This window comes from Meleagris gallopavo, chromosome 5 (assembly GCF_000146605.3).
Source record: "Meleagris gallopavo isolate NT-WF06-2002-E0010 breed Aviagen turkey brand Nicholas breeding stock chromosome 5, Turkey_5.1, whole genome shotgun sequence".
NCBI lineage: Eukaryota > Metazoa > Chordata > Aves > Galliformes > Phasianidae > Meleagris > Meleagris gallopavo.
Genome location: NC_015015.2, coordinates 14870188 through 14893601, shown reverse-complemented (window position 1 = coordinate 14893601; position 23414 = coordinate 14870188). Strand labels below are relative to the sequence as shown.

At 45.9% G+C, this 23414-nt stretch overlaps 1 protein-coding gene across 3 annotated transcripts in view; it reads left to right on the top strand.

Annotated features, from left to right (window-relative positions):
* Nucleotides 1-2659: 2659 nt before the first annotated feature.
* CRACR2B (calcium release activated channel regulator 2B) overlaps nt 2660-23414 on the top strand; it is a 38441-nt gene continuing 17686 nt past the window's right edge. The window contains exons 1-7 of one of the 3 annotated variants that reach the window (XM_019615428.2): nt 2660-2901; nt 15100-15355; nt 16450-16561; nt 18226-18394; nt 20083-20229; nt 20571-20661; nt 20793-20885. In XM_019615428.2, coding sequence (XP_019470973.1) covers nt 15143-15355; nt 16450-16561; nt 18226-18394; nt 20083-20229; nt 20571-20661; nt 20793-20885 — 825 coding nt within the window. In that variant the 5' untranslated portion in view covers nt 2660-2901; nt 15100-15142. Of the gene's footprint in view, nt 2902-5742; nt 5857-15099; nt 15356-16449; nt 16562-18225; nt 18395-20082; nt 20230-20570; nt 20662-20792; nt 20886-23414 lie in introns of those variants that run through there. The other 2 variants (XM_010711143.3, XM_019615429.2) reach the window with 2 other exon arrangements.

Genomic DNA, 23414 nt, shown 5'->3' with positions numbered 1-23414 from the left:
TTTTGTGAGGCCGGGGTGCGGAGCCCCTGAGTTGTGAGCTGTTTGTCTGAGCGTCCTCGTTCCTTCAGAGAGCACCACTTCTCTAGCTGTCTCCAGCTGAAAGACGGGTACGGGCGCGCGTTCCCTCAGAGCAGCTCTCTGCTGGGTGAGCGCTGCAGCTGCGGCTCCGGCAGTGTGTGGGGAGCGCTCCCAGGTGGCCTCAGGTGCGTCTCTCAGGCAGGGGCACGCAGCGCTGGGCTCCGCGCATCCTCTGCTCAGGGAACGCTCGGCATCTTCTGCGCCTTCTGGCCCAGATCCGGTGCGTGATGGTGCTGAGGGCCTCCGTGCTGCTTCTCCTTCTCTCTGGGAGAGACGCCGGAGCCTTGCTGAGCCGCAGCGCCGTTTTCTTTAATGCCCTTGAGAGTGGGATGCACTTCGGTGAACTTGTGTGCGGAACCTCAGATCCTTCCTGCAGGATTTCCTGCCGGGCAGTTGCCCCCCTCGGCCGGAGACGTGGCTGTGTGTCGAGAGCAGCCTAAGGAGCCGGGTAAACAAAGTGCGGTTTCCCAGTTGAAAACTGACCCACTGAATCCTCGGTTGTTCCGATGGAGCTGGTGGATGTTGTGCGTAACGGGAGCTGCTGGCTTTCAGCATTGCTTTGCGCAGCTTCAGGAGCAATTCCCATCTCACTTTTCATCTTCTAGAGCTGTCTGTTTCTGTGTATCATATAAAGTTGTATACATATGAGCGTATCTGTCTGCTGAGAGCTACGGAAACCCTCTGTTCTAGGTCTGACAGGGAATCAGCCCAGGCTGTCCTTTCTCCAGGCAGTTTGATCTGGCAAATAAAAAGATTTATTCCTCCCAAACCTAATTTGATATGTGTTGTGAATTGAGGCTCTATCGTTCCTTGAGCTGGAGATGTTATTGCAGGTGAGGAATCCACATGGGGCTGTCTTCAGCAGCATGCAGGCAGTGCTGTAATCCTGGCTGCCTCAGGAGTGACCCGACGGGATGAGGTTCAGTAGACAAGTAACATAAATCAAATGGACACAGCTCCCAGCGCAGTGTTCTTCATGGTTGGAGAGCTTTGCAGATATTGATCCCCATGTGCAGTAAGCTGGGATGGGTTTCCATAATGCAGCTCACGTATTATTCACTGCCTAAATATTTTTGACTCGATATGGCTGCGCTGGAGATGGAATCCTCCCACCTCTTTGCCTGCTCCCACGAGCTCAGCTTGACGTTAGAGGCAGTGATAAGAGGTTTCAGCTGTAGTACTTCTGTTTTCTTTACGGAGCTGTGCAATGTCTTTCCTGCTCTTGCCCAGTACCTTTGCTTGCTGTCTGCATAAGGGCTAAAGTTTTAAAACACCTGTTTTACTTCAGACATCGGAATCCAGAATGACCCATTTTGAAGCATCCAAGGAGAAGTTCTGAAGCAATCAGTGAGGCTTTGTCCTCTGTCACTGTGCTCCCTCTAAGGTAGCATGTGGCCCAGCAGCTCCAAGGGGAGATGCTCAGCGTTGCTCTCATTGCTTCTCTCAGTATTTTTTCCAGCACTTTCTCTTTTCCCCTTTCTGCATCCTAAAGCTGTAATTTCCTTGCTGACTTTAGACGGATTTCCCTATGTGTGTCTCTAATTACAGTTTTGCTAAGCAAACCTGACCTCTGCAGCTGCATAGGGAGTGCTGAGGTTGGGTCACTAAATGTTCTGCTGTGGGATGAAGTACAGTGTGCTCTGCTCATGCCACGTGCTCATGTCTGTCAACCTTACATATTTACATATCATCAGACAGACATTTAAGGGAAAGAATCAACAATGGTGGCGTGAGATGACTGGTATCTCTGTGGCATAAAAAAAAATGCCAGCTGCCCAGATATGTCATACAGACTATGCAGTGTCAGTGACCCATGCTTAGGATGTAGTAAAGGAATTAAGAGAAGTGTGTGAGGATGTGTGAAGGGATGTACAGGGAGCTTCCAGAAGTCTGCACTGGCTGACTGCAAGTGCATGGCACTGCCTTTGCTATCTACCGTGTTTCCCTGAAAGGAGGGAAACAAAGCTGGCAGAAATCCTGTTGTGGCTGCACACTGTCCAGCCCCTGGGAAGGGAGAATTGGCACAGGCAGTCCAGGCAGGTGGTAGAATAACTGTCCTGGAGGTGTTCAGGATCCGTGGAGATGTGGCACTGAGGAACGTGGTCAGTGGGCATGGTGGGGCTGGGCTGGAGGTTGCTCTGGATGATCTTAGAGGTCTTTTCCAATCTAATGATTCTGTACCCTTCAGCAGACCACCTTCACGTCAAAGCAGTGCTTTCAGCTGCCCACTGTCCCCACATGAAGAGAACAGATCGAGCTTATCCTTTGCTGAGGATTGGAATTGTAGATGACTGTACTGTCAGAATGGCACCAGTAGATCTTTCCCTATGGTCTCACTCTCAGCTGACATTGGCTGGGCTGAGCCTTACCTGCTACAAGGGCTGCGTTCAGAGAAAGTGAGCAGAATGCTGTGCTGGGAGGAGCTGAGGTGAGGGGATGGGATGTGTAAATATTGCTCAGAGTGACTTGCACTTAACCGAGGCATATGGACTAAATGCAAATACCCATGCCGTTTTTCAGGTGGGACGGGTTGGCTGGCAAAGCTGTCCATCCCTCTCCATTGTGAATCACCTGAGGCTGAGACCTGGGGCGGGCGTTGGGCCAGCTGCCCTCCTGGGCAGCTGCTGAGCTTTGCCCAAGGAGGAAGGCAGGCGTCATCACTGAGATAAGACACGGCGTGACCAAGTCCTTGTTCCCCTTAGCAGGCACGGCTGAGTTTGCAGCCCGGAGGAGCAACCAGACCTCACCTCTTCTATCCAAGACATGAAGCCCTGACACTGAAGCCTCAGAGGGAAGGTGCGTGTGGTTCTGCCCAAAGGGACGGTGAGTGTGGAGGAGCGGCCACCTGGTTGCTCTGCAAGCAGAAGGCATGGAGCTGGGAGCTCCCGTGTCTGTCTGCTGGGGTTAGAGGTGCTGCAGCTCCATGGGCCTGCAGAGCTAAAAGTCCTCTGAGCTGCTCTGAGGGTCTGACAGAGCTAAGGGTTCGTCCCTCTCTTCAGCTCTCTGATTTTTGGAGTCAAGGAGTCTGTTGTCCTGAGCTGTGCCCTTCTGTCTGATATCATGGTAGCTTGGAAAGGAATTCAAATTTATTGGAGGGATAAAGAATGCAGATGTCCCTGCAGATGCATGTTTCTTCCATTTCACACTCTGCTTCTGCGCTCAAGAGCTCCCTTTGTTCCTCCTCATCCTCTTTACTTCTTACATGAGCTGGCAAGATTTCTGCCCTTTAGATATGAAACCTGAGGAGTAATCCTCTACTCCAGTACAGAAGCACAAAACCCTTTGGTTTAATGCTTTAACTATGGCACAAAATATCTTTTGCTTCCTATGCAAATCCAGCTGCTTGTTCTAAGCTGCTGCATGCAAAAGCACCACTTGTAGTTACTCATGCTGGGCAGAGTGGTGCAGGTTTTATGTAAAGTATAAAGATAAGATTTCAGAGGTTCGTCAGAGAGCACAGCAATACACAGATTTATGCTGGAGAGAGGTCAACATGGCAGTGCATCATTCATGATGATCCTATAAAGAGCTCTCACCAGCTTGAGGTTGGGGATCGCTTTCCCCTTATGATGTATGGCAGTCGTTACAGGTCTGACTCTTCTTGATAGGTCCTTGGTATTGAAGAATAGATCCCCAGGTAAGGAAGTGAGCAAGCCTGTCTTTCTGTACTTGCACAATCTTACTCTCAGCAGTTTCCTGCACTTCAGGCACAGTTTTGAATGCAGACCACTAATCCAGTTGAGTTGTACATACTGTTCTCTTCCCATGTCATCTGCACACAGGAAGAGAAACTGCATTCAGCAAACTCTGCTTCTGCAGCAGGGAGAGAGCTGCCCTGACAGAATACAGCACTGGCTCAAAAGATTCACTGAATGATATTAGTGTGGAAAGAAGTGTGCAGTGTATATATTCAAATGAAAAAAATCTGTATGTGCACATGTCACGTTTCATTTTGTTTTTCCTTTTCCTCTACTTTCCTGTGGTGAAGTTGCTCCTCTCCTGTTTGCAAACTTGTCATCTGGGATCCTAGGCAGGAGGTATTTAAATTGATATCCTTTAAAGGGATATCAAAGAAGCAGGTAGCAGTGGACTGATTATCCACTTTTTATGGACTTGATTTTGACAGTGCATGATCTTTTAACACTTTCCAGGCATCTAGAAAATGTTAAAAAGATAAACCACTCTGGTACATTAATGATTCAAAAAAGATAAATTTATAATGAAATCACTCTGTACATGTAACTATTTTCAAAGTTCAAAGTCCATAAAAAGCATTATCTTTGGATGTGTAGGGATTTGTTGGTTGTCCTCTCTCCTTGTCACATCCCTGCTGCACTCAAGCACAAGATCAGGGCAGACTGTGGTTTGGTGACTCACCCCATTCTGACGCCTGGGTCCCTCTCCTCTGTTCAGGTTGGGCACATGGCATTCAGTCTCTAATCATGCTTGAGAGCCCTCACTGCTTCCTGAAGTATTAGGGAGGCTGCAGTGATGCTAAGATTGTTTTAATCCAATTTGATCTGTAAACCCACTTCTATGAAAAATAAAAGAGTGGGGGGGTGGTAGTCGAGTGTCTTTGCTAAATCAAAACCCTTCCTGCATCAGAGGATGAGGGCTTTTTCTTTTTCAGCAGCGTACCATTAAATACAGAGGATACACAGTATGGTTGGATTGGCATATCTATGGGAACCATAACTTTTTGCTTTCCTTGACCTTTACCCACATAGTGCTAAAGATTCATTAATGTGGCTCCAAAACACCTTTTTTGTTTGTTCAATAAGCTTGTTGCAGTCAGTACTTGGGGAAGCTTTATAAGGGCCTGCAGGAGGAGATGAGAGGCAGGGCAGGCTGTGAGGCACAGAAGGGCAGCTCTTTTCCTTCTCTGTGCTGCTTAGCAGCATCCCAGCTAGCACGAGGTGTGCAGGCTGAGACCACAGGTCAGTGTGAAGCATCTCTGCAGCAACGATAAACAGAATGGTGAGTACATTCCCCTGCTCAGAGGCAGATAACACACTTGGTCTGATTTTTATTTGCCTTGACTACGCAGCCAGAGCCTGCCCCGAAGGGTGCGCGGTCATTCTTGCTGCCCTTCTCGAGTGGAAGAAAACTGTGTGAGGAGTGTCCCACCTTAACCTTTGCCTCTTGCAGATCTTTCATCTCTTGCTCCTGGGAGCTGTGTTCTTTGCTGTTTGCAGCCTGATAAAGTTTCTGCTCCTCAGATGCCATCTGGAGGATCCTGGTTTACCTCTCCTTTTCCCTGTGCTTTCTTGCTTCTCTTTGTGAGACAAGCAGTGCAGTAATAAGTCAGTGGCATCAGGTTTGAGGTAGGACTCACAGGGATAGTTTCCAGCCCTGCTCTTGTTGAAGTGGGGTGGACAGCAAGCTGCATGCCTGCCTTGGGGAGCTCCAGCTGATGTGACCCTACAGTACACAGTACAGATGAGAGATTGTTGCTTCCTTCCCATTTCTTCCCCTCTTGCCTAAGGCAACTTAGGAACAAGCCTTTCCCCTTTGCAGCTGTGCATGAGGTAGGATTATGAGGAATTTACCCTGAGAATGCAATGGCAGCATTCCTTGTGCCTTTTCTGCACTGACTGCTGCTAGCCAGCCTGCATTGGAAAGGGGACGGGATGTAGTGGGAGCACTGCAAACCACACCTCCTGCCGGGACCTGCTCAGATACTCTGTGTACAGTGGCAGTGTTATTTCTTCCTTTGCTTTTTGGTGTGGACTACTGCTGGCTCCAGGGAAGAGAATTGAAACCATCCTGCTCCTGGAGGTACTTGGGGACAGCCACAGAGAAAACATCGGGTTATGGAACTGGGGAGGGGATGGAAAGTCACTCTTGGATGAGGAATTGAGGGAAGGAAGGCTGAAGGAGCTCACAGCTGCTGAGTCTCAGCAGAGTTTCTGCCTAGGAACTTTTTGTTCTGGTTTCCTGCCTTCCCGTGGCAGAGGGAGAATGCAGGGGTTGGCTTTGAGGAGTTGGAGATGCTTGATTAACGGGTGGTGAATTCTTCAGGTTGGGCTACCCAGAGTCTTTGCAAGTGTTGAACTGAAAGTATGTGCTCTCATTTTGATGTAGTTCTGCAGGTTGTTTAACCTATGCTGGTGACCACTTGGTTTTGGAGCTATGGGTTTGGAATAGCACTGCAATGGCTGCATTGCGCTGTCAAGGGTAAGGAGAGAAAAAGTACTGCTTAGAGTATGTGTGATCGTGGTGTTTTCTGAGTACGACTGTACTCAGATTAGATTGTTAGATTGACTACTAAGGACTTTTTTCCTGAATACTTTGTGAAAACAGAATTTGTCTTTAAAAACATTTGTTAGGAAGTTTTCTACCACCTCACCTATGCTCTCCTCTTACCCCCTATTTTCTGCAGCCCACGTCAGTGCTGCTGCTGTGGGCTTCTGACCTGGTCACAGCTTTCAACAAAGGAGGGAAGATTTCCCCCAGTAATTTTAATTAATTTCCCCAAGCAGACAGAGCACCTAAACAAAGGGAGCTCTCTCAGACAAAGCACCTCTCAGACAGCATCAGCTTCTGAGTTTGCTTGAAGTGCTGCTGCTGGCTGCTGTTAGCTGGGAGGATCTCTGCTGAGAGGTAACTGAGCGTTGTACAGCGGTACTGTGGCCGTTTCAGTGAGGCAGAGATCGGATTAATTGTCTTCTCATGATTGGCTTGCCCAGCTGCCTCAGCTGTGTTTGTTTGAATACATTTGCAGAAAGGTCAGACTGTCCGTGGCTCCCATACATTGCTCGTGGGCGAAACCCATGGAGCAGCAGCTGCAGAGAGGCTTCTCTGGGGAGTTGCTGTCTAGAAACCTTCTCCCTGCTCATTCCTGCCGAGTAATCTTGCTTTTTATGTATTTATTTTAATCCATTAAGTGCATCTTGAAGATTCACTGTTGTGAGGTGAAACTTCTCTCGCCATCCTGTTGCCAGCTTGCAAGCCAGAAGCAATCTCAGTGGTGAGATCACTCTGTCCAGTTCTCAAGAAAGGCTGGAGATGAGGAAAAAAGGCTTAACTTCGTGCAGTTCCTGCAGCTGTAGCCCTCTGAATAAGTGCTGTTCAGGTGCCACAGAGATCTTGCTGGCTCAGGTGGAGGAGAAATTGCTCTCAAAATTCCTCAGTACACAGTGTGAGAGGGTGCTCTATCCAGCTGTAGAATTCCTACTTCAGAAGGGGGCTGGGTGGTCTGGTGTTTCATCCGTGTGTGATTTGGGAGCTCTGTTCTGCACGAAGCTGTCAATTGTTCTTTGTGTACCATTAAGTTCCGGATCAGGGATCTTGATCAATGAAGACGTAGCTCTTTCCTTACTTCTGTTCTTTGCACCCAGCGTGGCCAAGTAGCATGAATCTGGTGGGACCACTCTGGCTTCTGGTTGCTATTGCAGGTACAACCTGCTGTGCACACACTTTGCTTTGCTCAAGGGGCAGATGAGGCAGCTCTGAGGCAGTCACTGGTGATGTTCAGTTCAACAAGCTGAGGAGCTGCTCTGGACCTGTGTCATTTCCTGAAAAGATTATTTGCAGAGCTTTAAATGCCAGCTTAGGCCTGAAGCTTCTTCCTTGTGGAGCCTTGCTGCTGCCAAGCAGCCCTGGGAGTAGAGAAGGAGTCAGGGGATCTGCTTTGATGGGGCTCTCCTTGCTTGGTTTTCAGCTCAAATCAGAAGCAATCCACCGTGTCTGATGTTGAGTGCCAAGTCCTCTGTCTTCTCACCTATTTTTCCTCTATCTTCTCTTCCTGCCTTTCCTGTAGGTATCACCGTTAGGGCAGAGCACGTGTGGAGAGCATACTTGATGTAAACACATGGAACCTCCTTCCTAATTGCTGTACTCAGGGCAGTGTGTGCCTTCAATTTCGCAACACTGCTATGAGGACTCAGCTGGAGAATAAAGGCTATGTTATCTCTTTGCAATTAAAAAATCCTATCTTTCTCAATTACAGTTCTTGAGTGGATTGCCCCCGTCCTCTAGCAACCACATACTTGTGGTAGAACATTAACAGCAGTGGCATCAGCAAGAAACCTGATACTGCTCAGGGCCTTTTCTACTTGACTAAGTGAATGATATTTACTTTCTCTTGGCTAATTGTGTCCTTTGTGGATGTGCAGAACGATCTCCAGTCTTTGGAAATTCAATGAGTTCTCCTTGATGCCAAAGGGCATAATACTGTGGGGTTTTTCCATTCCTCTGCCTTTGTGGTATATGAGATAAATCCTGGTGTTGCACTGTTTGAGATGTTGCCCTGTTCTGTTTTGTTTCATTTAAAAAAAAAAAAGACTTCAGGAAACTTGTAAGCCTTTTCAAATGAAGGCATTTGTAAAAATGAGTTGTTTCTAAACTAGCTGTTGCTATTTGTCATGTCTTACTGCAGGCTTGTACTTTATTTTGTGGAAAATCTGCTGCATGCTAGTTACATTGACACATCCTAGACCATTAGATGTTTATGGAAAAAATGTGGTTCGGATTTTGGTTTTAATTGCTGGGAATTAACTCATGGCCCAAATATTGTTGAGGAAAAACTGATGCTTTCTCTCCCGCTCCCCAAGACAAACAAGCCAACAAAGCCAAAACCCCAATTAGTAGGAGCAGCTCCAGAGCAAACACACGCCCTCCGTGTTTGCAGTGCCAACACCGTGACGCTGCCAGTGTGACAGCTGTGAAGTGTCCTTGGTTTGTGCTAGCTGAGGAATGGTGTGTGGGTGCGACAGAGACAGAGCCTTTGTGGCACCTTTCTGGGGGAGATACTGTTGTTTTGGAATGTTGGGGATACCTGTCTGTATTGCAGAGGGGTTGCTCTGACAGTTCTTGGCGCGTGTCGCTGCTTTCCGCTGTGCTGTTGAATTGTGACGCTCAGAAAGCAGTGGTGAGTGCAGCTTGGAGAAGTTCATGGCACTTGTGGCTGGAAATAGGGACTGGTGCCAGCCTCTCTGCGCAGATAGGCCCTTAGGGTCTTCGTGCAGCGGGTTTCTTTGTGGCATGATTTTTTGACAAAGTTCAGCAAGTTGGTAGGGTAAGTCGTAAAGAAGAATTTCTCTCTGATCTTCGAGGGGAATGGTGCAAAGCAGCAGAGTATGTCCTTGAGGAGCCCATTCCAGCAGTCCATGGTTCTGGGATATACCTCTTTATCTTGTTGGCATGTCCCATAATGAAGTCATCTGTTGATAGTGCAGTGTGGGTTAGCTCAAAGCTATCAAACTGGGCTAATCTCCCACTGAATAAACAACACAAAGGTTCCTGGATTCGTTCCTATTTCCTTAAAGGAGTACAATCAAGTGCAGGCAATTAAAAGAGAGAGAGAGTGCGTACCAGATATTACACCTGATTGCAGGCTCACAGCCCAGGGTGTGTATGGGTTCTCTTAACTTTTAAAGAAAAAAAAACCTTATAAAACAATTGATGTTTTTCTAATTTTTCAATGTATTTCTTTTCCTGCCATTCCCTTTGGGAAGGGAGAACCCAACAACCACCCAAACAGATCCCAAACAATGGAAGCGAATTTCCTACAAGAAGGGAAAGATTAAAATTAATTTTATACAAAGTATGCTGAGAAGGAACTTTTCTTCCTGCTTTCCTCCCAGTCTTTTCAGTGGCTGTTGCAGAGCTTTTTACAACAATTTCCACCAAATGGGTGCCCAGTGTCTTGGAGCAACTCTTGGAAATTTAGCCTGCATGGAAGCATGTTTGACACAGAGATCAGTGTTCTCTGGCAAGGCTCATTTCTCCTTTACATTCACCTGATCAGAGAGGCTTGTCTGGCTGTAATGCAGTCCAAATATGTGCTTTTTGCTTGTAATGAGGGTACTTGTTATAAGTGTGTGTAAGTAATGATGCTCACAGTAAATATGTGAGATCACTGAATCTCACAGTGCTATAAAATCAAGAGCCTACTCACCTATAAAGGTGTTTGTCCTACAAGAAGCACTGTTTTTACAGTAATTACTGGCTTTCAAAAGAGCAGGAGAGAAAAGAAGGTAGAGTAAACAGTGCAACTGGCAGATGTTTGGTTCAAAGTGATAAAAGAGCCAATAAGCTTTTGCTGCCCTTTTCTTTATATCCTCCTTGTTATGCAGCTGCTCCTGACTAATGCTTCCAGTCCATGAGCGAGCAAACACTTCATGCTTCAGTACCCTTAGGACAAGAGATAATGGCTCTAAGTTGCACCAGGGGAGGTTCAGGTTGGATATTTTCTCTTCTCCAAAAGAGCAGTGATGTGGTGGCACGGGCTGCCCAGGGGGTGGTGGAGTCACTGTCCCTGGAGATGATCAGGAACCGTGTGGATGTGGTACTGAGGGACGTGATCAGTGGGCATAGTGGGGTGGGTTGGTGGTTGGACTTGGTGATCTTAGAGGTCTTTTCAGCCTTGGTGGCTCTATGATTCTGTGATCTGGGTGTGCTCCTGCTCTGCATCTGTTGTGGGCTGGAGCAACAGGCTTCTGCTGCAGAAACACCTCACCATGGCCCTTCTTCTCCTCTCTGTGTAACATCCTCTGGGACAGGGGAGCAAGTCTGCCTTATCTGGTGTATGCATCAGAAGTGATATCAGCTGAAGGACACCTCTGAATTCCTTAAGTGCTTTTGTATCAGCCTGTATTTGCTGCTGGGTGGTCTCCTTGGCTGGCACTGATCCTGCAAAGCAGCTTGGAGAGCGTGTGGCCCAGCCTGTGGCACCTCACTGCCCCCTAAAAACATTTTTCTGGCATTTCTGTGGCTCCCTTCAGTGCTGTAGAACTCCTTCTCATGGATGTATGTCCTTCTGATCTGTTTCAGCAACCGGCTTATGCGTTTAGCTTTTGTACCAGGATGGGCTTTTTATGTTTCTAATAATGTTGCCTTAGGCAGAGATGTGCAGGATCTCCTCTGGGAAATTTCCAGTGATGATCTGACAGCTTTGTTTTGTGTGCACCTTGGACACCTACTACATGCCCAGAAGGAATCTTCTTTACGAATCCCCACTACCACAGCGTCACCAAATACGCAGCAGCACAGGAACACAAAAACCTGCTTTCCTTTATAGCTCTACAGACCCCAAGCATTGGCCTTGCACCAGAATCCTGGTAAGCCACTTAGCCAGTCGTCCTTAGTTTTTCCTTTGTTCACTGTAGGTTCATTGTGCTGCATTCTGGCAGGACTGCTAGGAATGCTGTGTGTTCAGCTCTTTACAGTGCCCTGCCTGGGACTGAGGTCACCTGAGGACCAGCTGTGCAGAGTTTGGCTGTGCTTCCCACTTTCCTTTTCTCATCAGGTTGAGAAAAACCCCAAAGTTGTCATGTGCACACGGTGCTTGTGGTCACAGATAAGGGCTTGGTTGTTGGTGGTGTTTGAGTCATGACTTTTCTTTACTTTTTTAGCTCTGCTGCTACACTAATAAGAATTCAGAGAGAATAAATTGGCAACCATGACCTTGTAACACTGTCTTACAAACAGTATTTCCACTTTCCAGGAATTGCACCTTGTTTTCATTCTTCTGTTTGCTGAAAATTACGGACACTTCAAGTTCTATGTTCAGGTGTTTCTTTTCTTCAGCTATGAGGTTTTGAAACTGTTCTGACGTCTGAGTTTCACAAGTAATTATCAGTCTCCAGGAATAGAATTTTAAAATAGAGTGCTAGCTGTTACAAGAATTGGATTCAAATTGGAGGGTTGACAGTGCCAGCATGGGCAGGTGACATGCCTTGCCCAGGGCTGTATAGCACATTGAGTCAGGATTAAGATTCATCTTGCGATTTCCCATCTGAAGGCCTGTCAGATCCAGCTGATTTTCTGGCCCCACTTTGCACAAGACAAACTACAGTTTATGCCTAGAGAAGTTAAAATATGCACATAAAACTGGTCTGAGTTACCTCTGTGTGGAAAGCACCTGGTGTTCCTTATCCTTACCAGCAGTCAAGTTCCTCCTGTGCTTCGGCCAAGATGATTTGTTTGCTTTGCAGACTCTGCACACCAGGAAGGTTGTCTTCTAGGTGCAAGTGAATTTCTGCATGCTGGGCCCCAGCATACACCATGACGGGAGGTAGCTGTTGTAATCCACAGATCCTAAGGACTGTCTTTTCTCTCTTGAGCTCTGTGTCAGGTTTTTTGCACACTTGACATCTGCTCAAATCTGGACTGTGCAGTACCAGAGCTGACTGTGAGGGAAGGATGAGCTGCAGAATGTGATGTGCAGAGGTGGCAATTGGAGCTCGTTGCTGCTTTTGGGTCTCAAACACTTCCATCTTTTAGTAGATCTCCCAGACCCTGGAAAAGAGTTGTTAGTCTGGGCTGGATGGGCTTTCTTGTGACCCAGTGCAGATGTTGTGGTGATGGGAATTAATAGCCTAAAAGATAGAGACTGCCCTGATCCTAAGCTAAATGTGGGAATGCCTAACTGGTGTTGTCTCATCGGCTGTCTTGCCTGCCAGATGAGACCTGGAGAAATGAGTTCTGCGAGGTGAGAGGTGGAGAAATGAGTTCTGACAGGTCTTTGTCACTAGGAGGTGACTTTGATTACTTCTCCCTGTGGAACATGGCAGGTTTGGTTGACCAAAAGCATTAGATGCCTGTACCTATCTGTCTCTTTTGTCTCCTTCAGTGTTATCCTTCAGCGATACTCTGCATCTTGCTGATAGAGCTGCTCCCCAGCAGTTTGCAGCAACTAACTGTAACTGGGGCAGGTCAAACTGAGATCTGCTTCACGCCTCTCGTCGGCATTTCTACTGTGCGATGCCTTTACAAACGGGGATGGAGATGAACAACTGGAGACCCTGGCGGAGAAGCCCATCAGAGAGCTGCCAGGTGTTTTGCTTGCTGAGGCTGTCTCGTATTTGCAACTTTGTTCCTCTACGAGTGCCATCTCGCCACTGAGAGCCACATCTGGTTTCAGGCCTCTCGGAGCAGCTTGAACAGGAGACTCTGTGCTCTGAATGTTGAATTAATGGGGTTGGTCTCTTACAAGAGCGAGTCAAATCCTTTCAGACTCTTGTCCATGTCATGCTCCCAGCTCTCCTAATTAAGAGGTTTTTGCCATTGCTAATGTTTGGAAGCTACGATTCTGTTGGGCTTTTGATAAAGTAGGGAGGTGCTAGAAGTAGGGATATCATGTTTCCAATTTCAGCTTGCAGATGATTCTGAAGAGAACAGAACATCCTCCTTGTACAACCTTTTGATTGCTGCAGCAGAGATGAGAGTCGTCATCTGTGTGGGTTGCTCTGGCTTTTGAAATACAAGTTGATGAAGCTCATAGCAAAGAAGTAAGATCTTTACTTCTGGGAGACATCAGCCCCTCTTAGATATCTAGAGAGAAGTTTTAGAAAATGTATCTCTTTTTTTGTGCTTGTTCACATTCTGTTCCTTTTTTTTCTTTGTCCCCATTCTTGTCACAGCTCTTGCTTTGAGTGTACTTGTGGAAGAAATGGGTCTGTCAGAAGGGTTCAGCAAGGTGACGTGTGACAGCCAATAAATACAGTTCACTGGTGTGGCTATCTGACTCACCATCATCACCTGTAATAAAAGATAAGGATATTTGGATCTCTTTTTTAATTTTCTTTCAGATCTAACTTTACAACTTTTACTTGAGTATGAGGAGGAAGCTGAGGTTCTTTCTGTTTCTTTCTGGCTTCTAAAATGTACAGATTTGCCATTGGCAGCAATATGGCTGCCCACTAAGTGAGTAGAATCAGGCTTTAGCCTCCACCTTTTGTTCTGTTGGCCTAATAATACAAGGAAGCTTAAGTAGAAGGGTTTATTTGAAGAAAGAGTGAAAGACCCCTACCCACCACCACCTCACTTTTCATTCTTTCTTCCATCTTTCCCTTACAGTATTCCCCAAAGCATGGGCCCAGCTCTGTGTCTGTTGCTTTCTAGGGGTGACTGCTTGACTAGGAACATATAATAGCACCAACTTACAGGAAATCTGCAGAGTTTCAAACAAATATGTTTTCAAGTGACACTAAATGGATGCCGTGCAAAATTACCCATTTGAAAGGGGGAGTGAAGCATTCTGCTGGTTCTTTGAAGCAGAACAACCTTCTGGCTCACAGACCAGCAGTAATGAATGGAGTCACATAGCATGGCATATAATCAACTTCTCCTTTTGTATTAGTTTCATGCAGTTCTTGCATGTGACATTCTACCAGGCCGTCGTGTTCTTTATCATCCCAGCGTACTAAGAGTACAAACAGAATTAAGTTGCTTGTTATCATGGCATCTGCACATGGCTTTTAATTTCTTGGTGATTTCAAAAACAAAAAGAGCCAAGCTCTCTTGGCTAGTGCTGTGTTTAAATCTGCTCGCAGCCTGCTTGCACAGCTCACTCCTGCCCTGCAATGCAGAGCAAGGATCTGCAGGAGGAGAAGCTCAAAGCAGTGCAGCAAGTCTTAGAAATGTGGTGCTGGTGCTGAAGAAAAGCTGTCTGGAGCGTGTTAAGTGGGAGCAGTAAGTCAGAAGGCGATTTGGGGTAGGGATGTGCTGTGTGCATCTTTTCAGCCCCAGGATTGTGCTTATTAGAGGGGTGCTTAGCCCTTTTCTGTTGGGTACTTGTAAATAATGGGAATTATTTTCTTTGGCATCTGAAATGTCTCTGTAATTGTGTGGTTTCCTTCCTACAAATGTGAACGTTTCAGATTAAAATTCTGCTTGGCAGCTTTTGAGCTCTCAAAGCAGAGGCAAAAGGGGCAGGAGTGCCCAGCGTATTAGTTTTTTCCCCATCTTATATCCCAGTGTAGGAATGTTCTGACCTTTTGTGCGTGTGCTGTAATAACATGAAAGAGGATGGAATTAGTATTTGGGAAGTGTTCACAGGAAAACATCAGAAGTGGATGGTCAGCTGTAGGTCTGGGCGGGAGAGGGCTGAGAGAGGCATTCCTGTTCCTCTTTCCTCCATCTCAGGCACAGATCCTCCTCACTGCCTTTGTCCTGCCCTGCAGTTGCGGTGCACATCTGGTTCTTTCAGACCAGCATGGTGTGTAACTAGATGGTGTGTGGGTCAGAAGCAGAGGGTCGTGTTTGACTGTGGTTTCTCTCTTTCCTGCCCCACAGCTCTTCCATTTTCCCCTGCCCTGGGGCGAAGGGCATTGAAAAGATGGAGAACCAGAGGAGCTCTCTCGTGGGATGCGTCCACTGGGAAGCAGAAGAGGAGGGGGACGAGGAAGATGAAGTGGCTTCTGGTGCTTCTCCTTCCAGCCAAATGAGTGAACTGGAGGACGTGCAGGTGGAGATGCTTGAAAAGGCGAGGGAACTCTTCCAGCTCTGTGACAAGGACGAGAAGGGCTTTATCACCAAGGTGGACATGCAGGTGAGAGAAGAGCTGTGAATTCATGAGTGGCAGGAAAGAGGAGAATGTGGCACGTTTTACCCTTTGGCAAGGTGAATGCACACACACCTGTCTGATTCAGAATTTAGGGAGCTGGACTCTGCCCAACCAGCTGATCCAGAAAGGGCCTTGGGCCTCTTGGGAGTTCCTGGGACAAGTGGGACTGCAAATCCAAATTTTCAAGGAATGCATAAATAAATAAATAGATAAAAAAGCAACAATTTGTACAAACGTTGTAATCCATGCAATGGATGGGAAATCTGGGGGAGAAAAATCTTTTGTTTATTTTAAAAACAAAATAACACAACTATAAACAGCAACAAGAAGTCTCAGTCTTCAAAAAAAGGCTGTGTAACTTCTTTTTGTCTCAGTCATAGCTGAGGTCTTGTCTCAAAGAACATATGTTAGACCTGAACTATGACTTTGCACTGGCATAATGTGTTTTTTTTTTTTAATTTTTGTTTGTTAACAGAGTCTTTTCCTTTGTTCTTTTTGCTTTAGTGATTTGTCAGGAAGATTACATGTGTAGTGTTTTTCTCTTTTCCCATCTCTTTCTCCATCTGTAGTTAATATTTGGCAGGTCTTGTTGAGTAAACAAGTGCTGGCTTAGTTGCTGACTCACTTCATTTTGTGTTGTGTGATGCCTAATTTTGTATACCTATGTTAATAAATATTTATTAAGCTTTAACTAAATCTATGTTTTTAATAGACAGCGATGGGTTTTTTTCCTGTACTTCAAGTTATTTGGAAATTTCTTTGGGAAAACTTTCACACTAGGTGCTCCACACACGTAATCCAAAGGCAAATCTCTGTTCCTTAACGGTAGTGAGAATAATGATGCAGTCCCAGCAGACAGACAGAAGTTCTCTCTCTGCATTCCTGGTTGAATCATTTGTTAACTGAAAACCTTACCAGTGGACTCAAACAGAGTGTACTGTCATACTGTCTCATCCTAACCAAGAGGCAGTGCTGAAAGGGCACAGCACCATAGGCCAAAGCTGGAAACAGCCGAGGCAGCAGTCACAGGAAAGACTTTGAGTCATGCTTCCATCATGTTCGTTCTTTTTTGTCTGCAGAGGCTTCAGAGTGAGCTCCCCCTAACGCTTGAGCAGCTGGAGACTGTTTTTGACAGCTTGGAACAGAACAATAATGGGTACTTGACACCTGTGGAGTTCAGCATGGGACTAGGTAAGGACTGAGATAGAGGAAGGACAAACTCTCATAGTGGAGATTGCATACTACGTCGCCTTGTCAGAGTTCGCGGGGGGAGATGAAGAGAAGGAGCTCAAGCTGGGAACTGTGCTGCTGTCAGCTCTGCTTCTTGAGAGGGCTCATTGCATGGCCCCTGACAGCTTACAGGAGGCTTCTCCACAACTGACAAAAAGAGCAGTAATTTTAAATGTTTGATTTAAAGCAATCTAAGATCCTTCCAGAGTGTCAAAACAATCTTAGCATCATTCTCTACCCCAATTTTCTGAGCTGTAGGAGGCAGATTATAAGAGATAATGACTCTTTATTTAAAGTAGACATCCCAAGTGCCCCATCTAAGCCCATCTCCTTAATTAACTTCTCAAGGTTTTAAGCTGGAGTTGGTCCTGGGTGACCACACTGTAGGTTTTTTATAGCACACATTTTAAGAGTGGAAATGAAGCTGTTGTTCTGCATCCATCCGCATTACTTCCAGTATGGAGATAAATCTCATGTTTTATGCTGAATTGGAATGGGCCTGTGCTTTGCAGGTTTCTACCAGATGCCAAGGATGCAGGGGGGTTATAATCACCTGGGAGGAAGAGGAGCAGTGAGGCGAACTGCCGTGTGTTGAACACTGTCTGAGCATGAAAGGATGACAGAAAGGAAAAAGAAGCTTGCATCAAAACCTTAGCATTTTTTACAGTATTGCATGTAGTTAATGGAAAGGACTTGAAGACATTTGGAGGCAAGAAACAGTAGACTTGAGTGATGTGAGATACACAGATTTTGAATATTTTTCTCTTAGAGCAGCTCTGAACATTTTCGGCTGCTGGCCTTGTGGCTGGGATGTCACTTCTGCTTGGTTCCAGAGATATATGTGTTTTGGAATGGGAAGGTAGCTGCTAGTGAAGGTCTGACCTCAGTGTACAGGATGGGGCCTGTGCTTTGGGCAGAATTCCTTGATTTGTTTCTTTTAAGAAATTGTTCCTAACAACAGTATCCATCCCATGCCTTGCATAGCATGAATTCTCATGGCATTACTGTTGCGGCACGAAACAGAATTTGGAAAGCTGGAACTCGTATGTCCGTGGGATGGGGCTGGAGGGCTGTGCAGAGGATAAGCTTGTTTTGTTCAGACACTCCGCAGTCCCAGCAAGAGGCAGTCTGTCCTGTAGCACGTAAATCGAAGCAGATGTAGCATCCGGGAAAGGAAGGGTAGTGATCTTCCTGATGCTTTTTTGTGAACTGAGAAACTGAGGCATGGAGCTGTTCAGTGCCTGGCTTGCAATCTTACAGGGGGTTTGTGGCATCGTTGGCAACTGAATCCTCATAGCATTGATCCACAGGAGTGGAATGACCAAATGCCACGTTTCACATGCAGAGGATCCAAGGCTGGGAGTGATATGTTATTTTAGCTCCGATGTGAGCAGAGCCGTTACAGCTTGTTGTCAGGCTGGAAGCCAGTTTCAGTCCCAGCATTGCAGACTGGACGCTGACATCACTCAGCACGTCAGAACTGAGGCTCTTTACTCACTAGAAGCTGTATTCTACAACAGTAGAGAGCAGGCAGCTTCTCACAGAGCTGCATTGGGCTGCAATTTGAATAGCAGCCTTTTAAGTGACATCCAGTTTAACTTTTTTCTCCTCCTTCCCTTCCTCAGGAAAGTTAATAGGAATCGACTTGTGTCAAGAGGCTAGAAGGACAGATCGCTCCAGTCACGAGGAGACCTTTGAGTCAGGTTGGTCAGATGACATGGACCCAGCAGACGATGAAGAGAAACGATTCTGCTCCATGATGGAGCAGCTTGGAGCAGCCCAGGTGTTTGAAGAGTAAGTTGGGGTGTCTTGTGGCCTTACTTCTACCTTGTTTTGATCTTGCAGTACCAAAACTTGAAAGTACCAGCAAACATCCAGGAGGTGAACTGAGCTGCTTGCTCCTGAAGTACTGCTTAGTTCTTCCTTTTTTCTTTTTTTGTATGCTTGGTAACACATACAACGAAGTCTGGGTTGTCTCATCAGTTATGTTACCTTCAGTGCAACGCTTTTCACAAATTGTTTCCCAAACTATAAGTTCATACCACAGCTGTAAGATGTAGCAATTGATGTGGAAACTCATCTGCATGCAACAGATGAAAAGAAGCATGCGAGGGTTAGACAGGGTGAGGAGGATGTGTGTACTGTCTGTTCCAAGAGGGCCTGTGACTGTTCACATATGTTTGGAAAATCTTAATCTAAGGTTCTGCATGAAAGATGTGTGCTCAAGGGATTGCGTGGGACTGAGCTGATCTTGAAAACAGTGAGAAGCTGAAATGAGCAGGAGATGCTCACCAGAGCTTTGAAATTTGGTATCAATACCCTCATATGTGGCCCCAGTAGAACCTACAGACTCGGTGTCATCCAGCTGCGAGGCTGCAGATGTTTTTTTAGGGCCTTCCCAAGTGAAGCATTTTCCATAGTTGCTTCTTACTGATGCAAATGTGTTGGAACTGGGGTGGTCCAACAGCCTGTGTGGCAATGGGGTTTTGTTGGTGGCAGTATTTTTGTTGTTGTTTTTTTTTCTCCAGACTTCATAGTACAGCAGTTGGCACCAGTTTGCTGGGAGCAGCTCTGCTCCAAGCAGGGGTTGGAAACAATCAGGATTGGAGACAGAAGCTGAGAGCCAAGAACTTTGCTGTTTGCAGAGCTGCATCTGTCATAAAACAGATTGTGCTGTCTCACATGCACTGTGATGAAAAGCACCTGCATGCTTCTTTTAATGCTAAACAACTTTGGAAGAAAAACTTAATGATGCAAATGATGGAGTGACACTGTGAAAGCCATACGATTGTTTTGGCTAAGTAGCCTCTGCTGTTTACAACAATTTGTGAATCTGGTCTTTAAGTTTGTTAAGTCTTATCCTGGTTTTGGCAGTTCTATACAATGAGTTCAGAGGTTGCTGTCATGCCTTTGTCCTGAGGCAGCTGTTACGAAGAATTAACAGGAAACAGAAGCTAATGAGAGGAGGAGGAGGAATCTGATCTTCACTGTTTTGCTACTGAATCTGATCTTGACTGTTACATTATCCATAATGTAACACCATGAAAAATTTGCTCCCTTAGTTTGTGACTTAGTTTCCAAACTTGCTAGATGAACAGACAGAGAATGGCAGTAGCATCCACTTGTACTACCATGGTGTGAGAGTGACGCCTGTGTGATGTGTGCCAAAATCCCTGGGCTGTGGGAGTTTCCTGAATGTTCATCTCTTCCAATCTTAGTTTAGACACCAAATGTATTATTACTGAATACTTGGAAAATAATTGTTCCAGATTTGCTTCGTAGGTGACTCTTTTTGTCTTTCAGATGACCTCCTCCATTTTAACCTCACAGTTTATTTTAACCTCTTTGCTGTGTGGTGTCCTGTCACCTCCTCCATTACAAGGGCAGTCTGCCCTCCCTGAGTGCATGCTGGAATTAGAGTAACAATCCAGAAGGTGACACAAACTCATTTGCTTTCTTTCTCTCCTGTATGCTTGCTCCAGTCCTAGTGAGGTTCGAGATCTTTGGGCACGGCTACGAAAGGAGCGTCCAGAGCTCTTAGCCAATTTTGAGGAGTTTCTGCTGCGTGTTTCATCGTACATCAGGGAGGTGAATCATGAAAAGGAGTCTATGGAGCAGGCATTGAAGCGGTAAGGAGAGCATCGTTGCTATTTACTGTCTGGAAACAGCTGATATTTGGATGAAATTGCAAGTGTTATGTTCTGCCTCAAGTATCAGGAGAGGCTGGATTACAGGACACTGAGATTTTTCTTGCTGTAGTGGAATGACTGTTTTTCTTGACCTGATTGCCAGAGGTTTGTTTTGTAGCAGCATACGCCCATAACATTTGATCTGGTGAAAAAACCTATTGAAGTAACTTTCTGGCAATGCCACACAGCTCTTAGCAGTGCTCTCTTTAGACCCTCCTCTCCTGTTTTCTTTCTGCATTCTCTTTCTCTCTTGTGATATGTGTGCACCTTTTCTTTCATAGAAAGGAGACGGACCATGACCGGGAAGTCAGGTGCCTTTATGAAGAAATGGAGCAACAGATCAAAGCAGAAAGGGAGAGGCTAATCTGCCAGGTACCTCATCTCTTTTGGCCGAAGTCAAACTTTCTGTGGTCTGAAGCAGGAAGGGTGGCTCATCTGGTTAAGGAGCAGCTCTTAATTGTGCTGGGTGCTGTGTCCATAGCTGTGTGTCTCCATCTTTGCAGGAAGCACTGAGACACAACAGGAGCAACCTGCTCCAAAAGGAACTGCGCAGCAAAGAGCAAGAGCTGGAGAAAATCCTCTATCGTCAAAAGAAGGTAAAAGAGCCCAAAGCCTTTCTGAAGTGTGCCTTCTTCTACTGTATTTCTATAAGGACCTTTTCTGGCTGGGGGTGGTTTTCATCCGCTGCCAGTATTAGCCAGCCTAATTTTGCCCATCTCTGAAGGTGTTGAAGTGGATTAGTTTGTCTGCAATGGCAATGTCCCCTTGTTTTCTCATCTGCTTTGGTTTCTCTTGAACAATACCTTAATTTGACAAGGAAAATGAAGTAAAGATTTGGAAGTTGTGAATTTGGTTCCGTGTGTGGTGTGTAGGAGAGCTGTGTATAGATATGCAAGAGACAAAGAGTTTTTTTCTGGCTGCTCCAAAATAACCAGAGGGAACAGTTCTCTGTAGCTTTGAGCTGCATGTACTGCATACTTACATTTCAGTACCTAATGACATATTGATTAATCAATCAATAAAAAGATCAAAGCAGAAATTTTCCATTGGCTTGTCGGTCCCTGGCATGCGCATCTGTACATGGTAGTCCAGTTTGGATGTCTTTCCCTTCTTCTCTGGAAAACTGGAATGTGTCTGCTGCAGAAGCAAGTCGTGGGAGTTACCTGGAAGGTTCTGGTGACTGGAGATGTCCAAGTTGGATAGCTAGCTGTGATGAGGATGAAACAGAAGTTCTCTGAACTCAACAGCTCGTTGTACAGCAGCTGGAAAAGCTGATAAAACTTCAGATGCCACGAGGAATGGTAATGAGAATAAGACAGAGGGTGTCGTTTTCTCATTTGGTTTGCACAGTTATGGTCTCCTCTAACTCCAATGTGAGAAATAAAGGCTCAGATTGCTGATATAATTAAGGAAATAGTGCATTTGCTTTAGGAAGAGAAAATAGGAAAGCCTAACCCTAATTTTGGAGTGGAGGAGACTGAGGGAAGTTATAACAGAGCTTTACAGATAGAGGATGGTTGTGGATAAGTTCCACGTGCAACTGTTATTCCTCAAATCCTGCAACAACACAGGTGAAGGACACTCAACAAGACAAGCAGAAGGCTGGTCTCAAAGATTGTACTTCTGTGGATTAATGAGCTAGAAATTTTGCCACAGGAGGTTGTGAATCAGCACTTTAAAAACAGATTGGACAAACTAATGGACAACAGGCTCATAAACATACTGAAAGGGAGAAAAGTCAGAGATATAGATTCTATCATCTCTAGTCCGAGAACTATCGATGCTGGGGGTGTAGACCATAGTGGCTATCTAGGCATGCTCTTCCTAATTAGCATCTCTTCTTGCTGTGGGTCAGGGCAGTGTATGAGACTGTATGGACACTCTTAGTCAGCTGAGCTTTTCTGATGTCTTTATCTTGGAGGCTTGTACCAAGTTACACGGGCAACTTGGTCCCTCTTGTGGTGGAAGTCCAGTATTGTGATTGTGCTACTCTGCAGTGTCAGTGTACAGACAACATAAAACCAAAATCTTTGTGATTTTGAGAATTCTCGGGGAGGGGCACATGCTTTACTAAATCCCATCCTCTGGCTTAATGAAAGATCTAGAGGCTGTGGGCTGGTGTTACTGTTTCTTACTCTGAACTTGACTGCTCAGCGTATGTGGTTGTGCTAAAATTTTCCATGATGCCCAAAGGACTGGAATTCTTAAGTCAGAGCCTAGCATGACATGTACTTGTAGTTGTAGTGGGAAGAAATGTAGGGCTTGTGTTTCAAGGAACCTGAGAAAGGTGAGCTCTATTCATGACTTGTACACGTGTTTTTGCAGAGGGCAGGGCAGGAAAGAGAAAAGCACTTCACCCTGTGTCACAGCATGTTTCTTTTACTTTCCCTTTAAGAGTCTACTTGAAGGAGCAGAAAAGGTGTGCTTAAAACATGCTTGGTTTTCACAGGGGTACCTGCCCCTCGGTGAGATCTGTTCTCCCTGTGCCCTCACCTAACATTCTCTCTGTGCACTTAAGAAGTTGTCACACATGGTATTTAAAGGGCTAAACATGCTTGTATGTGCAGAACTTCTGGGAACAAACAGTACATTCAGCTCAAGTGACTGTGGAAACTGAGTTCAGATTGTGTGTACTGCCATTTCTTTGTAGCACCAAATTCAGCAGAGGGCCTTGGTTAGCAAATGTGGTTGACTGGATACTGAAATATCAGTATGGTCCTTCCAGTGACGCCCTACTTGTCTGAGACAAGTGAATTTGACTGATGCATCTGTCTTTGTCTCTTTCCCAGCCTATGCCAGACATTTGCAAATGATCACGTTGCTAGCTGAGTACAGGGAGCAGACTTCAAACTTTTGGAGTTAGACTTGTTATTTGTGCTGGTGTCTTGTGGGGAGCTGTGCCCCAGCAGCATTTAAACAACCCCTCTAGACCGAAGTTCTGTCCCCAACACGAGTGAAGATCACCAGGTCACTTAATTTTCTGTATATGGGTAGTGTGACATGCCCCAACACCTTGATGCATCCCTTTTTCAGCTGCCATGGGCTCAGGAAGTCCCTAAACCTGAGGATGCATTGTAACATCTGTGCTTAATAACTCCCAACAGACATAGCCCTGCTTCCACCCA